This window comes from Mycena indigotica (genome assembly GCF_014461135.1).
Source record: "Mycena indigotica strain 171206Taipei chromosome Unknown Mind.scaff0013, whole genome shotgun sequence".
Taxonomy (NCBI): Eukaryota; Fungi; Basidiomycota; class Agaricomycetes; order Agaricales; family Mycenaceae; genus Mycena; species Mycena indigotica.
The window spans coordinates 1737663-1747089 of NW_023503012.1; the positions used below are offsets into that span (position 1 = coordinate 1737663).

The 9427-nt window shown below is 54.5% G+C and overlaps 1 protein-coding gene across 1 annotated transcript; it reads right to left on the reverse strand.

Moving 5' to 3' along the window:
- Positions 1-6649: 6649 nt before the first annotated feature.
- On the reverse strand, positions 6650-9183 carry MIND_01280100 (CxC2 domain-containing protein; the record flags this gene model as incomplete). The annotated part of the gene is made up of 7 exons (XM_037369272.1): positions 6650-6945; positions 6996-7358; positions 7429-7832; positions 7880-7906; positions 7959-8518; positions 8568-8786; positions 8836-9183. The coding sequence occupies 7 exons, from the start codon at positions 9181-9183 to the stop codon at positions 6650-6652; spliced, it is 2217 nt and encodes a 738-aa protein (XP_037214478.1).
- Positions 9184-9427: the final 244 nt, after the last annotated feature.

A 9427-nucleotide genomic window follows, 5' to 3' on the forward strand; every position in this document is an offset into this window, starting at 1 on the left:
TACGGGCGCGACAGAGCGTTTCCCGGGTGAACCGTTGCGCCGCCTCGGCGAAGTGGTCCGGACCATCACGCCGCATTGCTCTTTTTGCGCGCAGATGGGGCGGCTTTGCACCGTCTGGGGCCAGCCCGGCGACCTCGCGTCCAAACTCCCGGCCAACGTTCGGCGTGCCTGCGACTGGTGCAGTCTCTCGCACCGTCGTTGCAATTCGTGGGGCCCGTTCGCGGCCGCTTACGAGGCCAAGGACTTGCGCGAGTCTCCGTGGCGGTTCGAATTCTGGGAGTGCACGGACGAGGAGGGCGTGTATGCTCTGTTGGAGATGGATTCGCGGTTTGCGGACCTTCAAGCGGTGTCGGAGAACTTCCTCTATCGTCGTTTTTGCTTCCGTTTTCTGCCCCGCTCCAATACGCTTCGGGCACAGCATCGGCGGCGTTCGGAGGACCAGGGGCACTCTACCCGTCCCAACGTTCGGAACCGGCAGGCGGGCCGTCAACCGTCTCCGCGCCGCCCCCGGGCTCGGTCACGGGGTCCTCGAACTGGGCCGTCGCGTCGGCGTTCTCACTCCCCTTCTCTTCGGCGATCGGCCTCTCCGGTCCGTCGGCCAGCGCCGCCTCCTCGCGCGCGATCTCCTGCACCCTCCCGTTCCGCGCCGATCACCCTGATCCGCCCCCCACCCACTGGGACGCGTAGGGACGCGGGCCGTCCCGAAGCGGGGACCAGCTCCGGCCGCGCGGGCCCCTCAGCGATGGGGGACATGTCGTTCCGCCCGGAGGATTATCCGGACGTGCTACTCTGGTTCGGCGAGCCGTCGCCGGCTCGGGCCTCCGCCGAGGCGCACCGGTTGTTGGATGATCCGGATGTGGCCCAATCGTGCCGATTTTCCGCCGTGGGGGTGACGCTCCTGCACCAGTTGCTGACCCGGCCCCAGGACAACCCTCTGTCCACCGGTGTCTTGCGTTCACTCCGGTCCGAAACTCGCATGTTGATGCAGCCGGCCGACTTCGAGCTGATGGATTACCTGGGGCATCGGTTCTCTGCGGCTCAAATGGTGGAGTTGTACACTCGGGTGCGGGGCGTCTTCGGTGCCGTCGATGACTCGGGGTCGACCCGGCTCGACTTGTGGGAGCAGAGGGCTGCCGCGGATCGCCGCCAGGCCGGTCGCTCGGGCCCCGTTCCTGGGGGTACTCGGCCTGGGTCGGGGTCGCGGCGTTCTCCTCCATCGGGTCCTTCGGCGGGTCGAAAGGGGAAGGGTCGTGCGTAGCTGCCGGGTGTTTTTTTTTGTTTTTATTATATTTTGTATCTTGTTTTTTGGACTTTGCAATCGATCCGTGCCGCCTCCTCGTGTGTTCTGTTGTGCGGGCGTAAGGGGATCGCTTAGATTCTGTCAGACTGCGGGTCGGGCCGTGCAAGGACTTCTCCTAAGAACGCGCGCCCGGAACAGAACAGACGAATAGTCGGGCCCGCAAGTATGGCGGGCGGTGTAGATCGAAACCGAAAGGGCCCGTGAACTCGGTCCCTTGTCGTAGTCGGTGGTCGATGGTTCGAATCGGGTCATGTTGGGCCCGATGAGTCGATAGCGTCTCCTCGCACGGAGTAAGGTAGTTCTTCAGACAATCTAAGCGATAGAGTACAGGGTACACTATCGCTCCTTATATACGCGGGCCCGCAAAGGGGGTGATCGGACACCCTGGCCTCTCCTCCTCCTCCTCGCTCCCGTTCCTGGCCGCAGAGGGGACGATCGCACATCCCTTGCGGGCCAGGCGCTACTCCTGACCTCCTAGCACTCCTCCCCAGTCCCCTGGTGTCGAGTTGGGCTCGGCGACGGCTCGACGCGTCATTCTCGGTCACGTGCTTCCCACGTGTGCGTTCCTCCTACTGGGGCGCATGTTCCCCGTCGTCACGTGCTGCGTGTCACGGGCCCACAATGGCCCGACACCAGCGCCAGAGCGGACGGGCCGGGTCTTATCCGTGACACCCTTATCCCTAATAAGGGTGGACCTCGGAGCCGAACACTTATTAAGGCCCTTATCTATAACACTGCATTGTAAAGTCCAAGGCAAATTTTTCGCTAAGTCCAGTATGTAGAGGGTGAATAAAAGTGAATAATATGACATGGTCCGTCTAGACAAAGTTTCCCAGTGTCACACGATGTGATATATGACATAGTGTTCTAAAAAGGAACTTTTGTCAATAGATACTGAAGTTGGTAGTTTTAGTTCCTATGTGATGTGGTTATATACTGTAGCATAGAGGTATACACACGGCAAATTCCCAAAAGTAGAAATTTTTGCCATTTAACAGTGCAATCCTCCAAGGATGTCACAAATTGTCACAAGACCAAGGTTGTATTTATCATCTATACAAACAACTCCCATTTAGTAACTTATAGTGGCAGGTCTTTCTATATCATCTCATACCTTTGAAATATACTGTTATACCATTTGTCGGTGGGTTTTTCTGTTCTAAGTTTGACCAAGCACAATGATGTCCTGATATCTGGGTGAGGAATGCATGCATAACCATGATCTAAGTTGTGTTACAGTTAGTTGGACATCTATTATAGCAGTACAGCCTGGTACGGCCTCCGTCTCATAAGCAACCATACCATACACCGGGACATAATACCCCAGTACAAGTACGGTTACGGTGGCACCATACCATAACTGTACACCGTATCATATGGTCTGGTGCCAATCCCTATCACAGATTGCTGCAAGCTGTTGTTATACTGCAACTCCCTATTATATGGAGCCTACCGTGAGGGGCTCACTTGGACAAATAAAGGGGAAGAGCCAATATCCAGGTAATATTAGAACAATTCCGATCAGCTATCGGGCAATATAGCAGATCCACAAATATTGCAGTCACAAGCAAAACTGCAAATAAATTCATTTAATTTCCAACAAATTGGAAACCTGGCAAATGGAGATATTCACATCAGGGCCCAACTCAGTGCCCTAAATTCCTGATTAATCAAAGGCCGTGATCATGGAGCATGTGATGTCAAAATTACCTTATTTGGTCATTCAGGCATCAGATCTGCAACACTGATTTGTTGGAAATTGGGTGCCCATTTTTGGCACCTGATTTCTCATAAAAAAAGTCCAGCTCCCAGATGCCATTTTTTGCACAAAACCTGATGTGATTCAACCTTCTGATGATTAAGTTTCCACTACAACTGCAACAAGGGCAACTCCACTTGTGCCAGACTCATCCTCTCTGGACAAATTGCCAATAGACCAAGATTGTCCATCATATACAGCATGCTCAACCACATTGGCACTATTTGGTTGGGCCCTGGGGCCCAGGCTTCCCGGAGGATCACATGCCAGTTTGAAACCAGGTCAGTTGGCTGCTGCTTTCAAAACTAATATATGTTTCGAAACCAGTTTCAAAACCACACTTTGTGGATATCTTTTTCCAGACACATTGCTATATGCACTGGCACATGCACCACTGTGTCTGAAAATCCTATCACATACACAGTGGCTGGTTTAATACTGGCAGGGGGCACTAGACCTCGAAGGAGAGGAACAGATTTTTGGTGCCGGTTATGTTGCGTGGATGGACGGGCAGAGGCTCAGCTGACTCACGCTACAAGGTGGCTCGTGAGCGAGTAGAGTTTTACACCGCGGGATTCCAACGGTGCTTCAACTCTACTGCCTAAATGCCCACGTCATTCTCAGCACTCTGTTGGTTTCAAGCTCTCCATCGACGATTCGAACGGGACCCACGGAGAAGAGAAGGAAATGTGTATCGATGGTATGGACTAGTGAAAGACGAGGGAAGGGATGTGATTGAACCTGGTTGGTGTAAGGGCAACCCTGGAGACTCCGACGAAAGCCTAGCAGGGGAGGATCCAAAGCGTGAATAAAAGCTACGGAAATACACAGAAGGACCGATCTAGCAGGGGAGGATCCAAAGAGAAGAAACTCTAAGGGTCCGCCTGCTAGGGCGCCAACTATATACTGGTCGTCCGTAACTGCCGACGTAGAGCGCAGAAGGCCTGAGCGGTGTCGCAGGCTCTGTCCCAAGGTGATCGTTGGGAGGGTCTTGACGGATCGGTGATTGTGCGGGCGAAGGAGGCTGTGGACGATGGTCGGGGTGGGTCGGAGCGTCCGAGGGGGCGCCGGTTGGATGCGCCTCGGATGCGTTCGGAGGGTCCGAAGGAGGCCGAAGCCGGGGGTTCCCCTGACATCACCCCTCGAAGGGGTCGTCCTGAGCGGGCTCGAGCTTAACAACGGGGAAGACGGGGTGGAGCTTGGAGTAACCCGGGGGGAGGTCGAGCTTGTAGGCACCTTTGCTAACCTCTGCAAGCACCTTGAACGGTCCGAGGCGCTTGTGGGAGAACTTCTCGGAGGGCCGAGTCGTTCTGATGTCAGAAGCGTCCAGCCAAACCTTATCACCAACTTGAATATTCGGAGCGTCCGAACGGTTCCGATCGTAGTACCGTTTATACTCGTCTTTGGCTTTAACGAGTGCGGCCTTTGCCTCGGAGACGCCGTTAGCTATCCGATCGCGAAACTTCGTTTACTGACTCCAACTCTGAGCGGGCGCCGGGCTCGAAACCCGTTCGGGGGAGCCGACCAGTGTCCGTCATAAAGGGTACCTGTTGAGTGGAGGAGTGAACGTGGTTGTTATAGGCAAACTCAGTGGCAGGGATAAGCTCGTCCCAGTCGTCTTGTTGGTAGTTGGAGAAGATCCAGATGTACTGCTCGAGCTCTTGGTCAACGCATTTGGTTTGTCCGTCGGTTTGCGGGTGGTAGGCCGTAGAGGTAGCCGGCTTGACGCCAATTAAACGCCAGAGTTTGCGCGTGAAGTCAGTGATGAACTGCGAGCCACGGTCCGAAATGTACTTCTCGGGGGTTCCCTGGTGCCTCCAGACATTCCGATAGTACAACCGGGTGGCTCCGACCGCGTCTATTATCGTATGGCACTCAGTGAAGTGAGCGCGTTTGCCAAGAGTGTCAACAACTACCATGACCGCGTCGTACCCATGAGCCTCGGGGAGCTCGGACGATGAAGTCCACCGTGACGGTGTGCCAGCATTCGGGGGGGACTTCGGTCGGGTGTAGCTCTCCGTGCAGGAGCCTTCGGAGGGCCTTCATGCGGCAGTACAAGTCGCAGGTTGCGACATAGCGTCCGATATGGCGGGACATCTGTGGCCACCAGTAGTTGCGCGAAACCAGCTCTAGGGTTTTGAACCGCCCGGCATGTCCGGCGACTCGCGTGTCGTGGCAGAGCTCGATGATGCGCCTCCTTAGGTCCTTGTCTTTGGGGACTACGACCTTGCCGCGGAAGTACAAGAGATTGCCCGAGATGGCCCACTCGTCCGAACGTGATGAGCGGGGGCCCCGAACTTGACCTCGGACCTTCAAGAGTTGCCGGGCCGCAAGCGCGACAGGCTCCTCTAGGTCAGGCTCACCGGATAGCGCTTCCTTGATGTCGCGGACAAGTTCAGAGCCAGGCCCAGAGACAGTGACGGCCTCAAGCGCGCGAACGTGGAAAAGCTCAGGGCGCAAGAGGGTGACGTCCGAGTTGTCTTCGGAGATGCTGTGGTTAGGCCGGGCGGGAGAGAGCATCGGGGCGGCCCATCTGGCAACCTGGGACGTGGTGCAGCGTAAAGTCAAACCTAGAAAGGTACAACGACCATCGGGCTTGCCGACGGTTAAGGTGCTGTGCCTTTCGGAAATACTCCAAATTCTCATGGTCAGTCCAGATCTCGACCGGATGCGCGGCGCCCTCAAGGAAATGCCGATACTCCTCGAGTGCGCGGATGATCGCGAGCATCTCCTTGTCGTGAATTTCGTAGTTGCACTGGACATCATTTAAGCTTTTTGGAATAGAACGCTACAGGGTGCCCCTTCCCGTCCGGGGCGGATTGTTGTGAAAGAACCGCCCCTGTCACGTAATCTGAGCTGTCTGCTTCAAGTTGGAAAGACTGAGAGTCATCCGGGATCGCTAAGACAGGCTCTGAGACAACCGCGTCTTTGATAGTTTGAAAGGCGGCGGCTTCGGCGTCTCCCCAGGCCCATATTTGGTCTTTCTTGGTGAGTGCAAAGAGAGGCGGCGCAAGGGCCAAGAAATCCCGAATGAACCTGCGGTAGAAATTAGCAAACCCCAGAAACTGCTGGACGTCCTTCTTGTTTTTGGGCGGAGGTCATGCGGAGACTCCGGCGAGCTTAACGGGATCCATTTCGACGTGGTTGTGAGAGATGATAACCCTCAGGTACTTGATCGACGATTTCTCAAAGTCGCACTTCTCCTTGACGATTTCTCGAAGTCGCACTTCTCCTTGCGAAGCACCTGCTGCAGCTCATTTTATGCGCAACACTTGGGCTGTTGCTCAAAAGTGTTTTGCGCAAAATGTCGGGGGTTTGGGGATCAATCCCCGGAGCGCCGGCAGGGGTCAGGAAACACTCCGAACATCATCAGAAGTTGATCTCATTGCGGCCCGCGTCTAGATCAGTCTCGGGGACACGGCAACAGGGCCGGGGCAAGTTAATCAAGCAATTTCTGAGACAAATAATGCAAATAATCATTGTAACACTTATATAATTACATTTCATCATCGTCACTCGCATTACCATGCTCGTCCTCATCATCTGCGTCAACAATGTCCCCGTCGTCGTCGTAAGATAGGTAGACCATGTTAACCACTCTTGCGCCCCGCTTTCCTCGTGCCAACTTCGGACTTGTTCGGACAGTCTCCGCCCCGGGACGCGAGATTCCGGAACATATCTGCTTGTTTCGTCGCATACGCAATCATGCCCTCCGCGACCTCCCCTCCCAGTCCACTTATGTCGACCTTCTTCCCGCGAGTAAGCCAAGCCTGTTCCTCAGCGCCAAAGGAGAGCGGCAGCCTTTCCCATTCTGCAGCCAATATCCTGACTTCTTCCTTCCAACGACGAGTTCGCGCATAGGACTTGGCCCATTCGATGCGCAGAGCTGAAATTAGCAATTAGTGCTTAAAACGGAATTTGTGCCACGCCACACACCTTCTTCAACTCCTTCGGTAGAATTGTGGACATTGCTCCAGATCCATGATACCTGACGCCGACTTTCTCCGTGTTTGAACAGAGCATTGGCTTCCCGAGCCGCATGTTGTCGATCTGACCGTGTGGCAGGTAGTTGAGCCTCTGTTTCGTCTTCTTCCGCATCGCTAGTCTCCATAGGTACAGGAGCCCTTGGCAGAGCAACAAGCCCAGCTCGCGCTAGAGCCAAGTCTTGGGAGCGTTCATTCCGTTCTGCCCTTTCGCGTTTCCGCTCTGCTCGCGACACCTCCTCGGCATCCTCCATACATCTGATATCCTTCTTCTCGAGCTTCCGCCACGAGATCAAGTTGTCGTCTTCATCAAGCGCTACCAATGCTCGCCAAGCGTGCTGGTATTTTTCGGAATATAGCAAGATTTTCCGCTCATTCTGGTCTACCAAGGATCGTGAGCGCGTATTCATCGCTTGCGCGGCGCGAGTTGTTCTTCTTGTAAGTCAAAAGTCGTGATTTAACATGTAGTTGAAGTTGCAGGCTCGTTAACGACGAGCGACACTGAGCATCTCGCAAAGCCCGCTCGATGGCGACCAGTCCGTCTCGACAGCCACCATTATTGCGCTCGACGGGAGTAAGGGCGGATGGGGGAATGAGGGGCACGCGCTCTGCTAGGGTATCTTGAGGCAAGTGAAGAGCTTCCAGACGCCGGAGAGCAGCAGGCATATATGTCCCTTGGAGAGACCGCAAATGCTTGATGGTACGATTTAGCTTGCGCCTTTGTCGACGAAGGCTAACTCCAGTTGAGGAGCGTTTCTTGCCGACCTCGACCAGTCCCCGGATGCGACGCCTGTCAATAACATGAGATATATATAACACCAGTCAAAAAAAACGTACTGGTCGCCGAACATGATATAGAGACACCTTATTAACAACTTGCTTAATTGGCCGACTCTTGAGGACAGGAGATAATTACCGATCTTCGGGAGGCGCATTCTCCCATCCGTCGGGCAAGTTAACTCCAGGCCGTGGACAGGCCGGACAACGAGTGGCAAGTTCTCCTGGTGCAGTCCCCAAGACACCGAAGCGGTCGTGACCACGGCCCTTTCGTTTGAGCAACAGAAGATGACGGTATTGGCGGGAGATTCGCATGAAAACCGAGTATCGATCAGGGGGCTTGATACCGGTCCCGTCGGTCCAAGACTTGAGTGCAGAGTAGAAGTCGTATATCGTTGTTTTCCCATGCAAGGAAAGATAATGAAATTTGTCCAAGCAGGAAAAGGTAGCAGCAGTTCGCGGAAACTCCATCGTCGCTGGGTACCAGCCGGCCTTCAACAGTTGAACGTGATGGGCATCGTGACCCATGCAGCCACAGAAGTCTATGGTAACTTCGTGTATCCCATTAGCCGCTAAGACGACGAAGTCGCTTCGTCCTGGGATTGGGCGCTCGCAGATTTCATGGGGTGGATGGGCGAGTTGGACTCGTAGGCCAATGGAACCAAGAGTTGTCCTCGTAAAGTATACGCCGGTCCATTTCTGTGACAATCTAGTCAGTAGAGTATTCGAGATTCAATTCACTACTCACCTCGATAAAGTGTAGGGGGTTAGCACGATGAGCGGCTACGCAACAGCCTTGACACCACATAGCACCACCGAAACAAGAAGAACAGCGATATATAGCGGCGCGGGTGCTGTCCCCACACGCCGCGCATATCTCTCCTTCCTTGCCTCTTCCGTCGCGCCATAGAAGAGAATGGAGAAATGGGTCCCGAAATTGTCGCATCCATAGGTCCATTGCGGGGTCCTGAGGCACTATTAGAGTGGCTAGAGCATAAATGAGGGAATATACATACAGCAGGCTGGCTATGTCGATTGGGGTTGGTCTCCATCTCGTTTTTGTCTTCCTCGGCTTCCAAACCCATCTCGTATCTCTCTGGGTCCTTGGTGGGCATGAGATTGACAGTTGCCTGTTGACGGTGCAGATGTTCAAGGCGCGCTCGTTTGACTGGTGAAGGAGGCTCGATGACAATAGTCTCGGTATTGAAACGTCGATCGTCGGTGGTGACACGATGTAGCGAGGTGGTCAAGGGCGCGTCTGGTGGAGCGCCAATGAGCTCCTCCACTGGCATGATGTGGTGCCGAACCAGCACAGGGGCGCCCGTTGTGCGACGTTTGCGGCTTTTTTGAGACGATGAGGACATGGGCAGGCAAAGGTGATGTGACAGCAAAGTGACCAAACAATCAAGCCATCAAATCATCGATCCGTGATGGAAATCAGACGAGCTTCGGCCGATAGGACTCTAGCGAGCAAGAAGTCAGAAGTAGATGATAAATAGCAGCTACCACAAAAGAAACAGCTACTAGCTACTGGTTGTCAAGCTTCATGCTTCATGTCACACCGCCGGCGTAACCACACCAGCCCGCTCTATCCAGACATATCTAAGG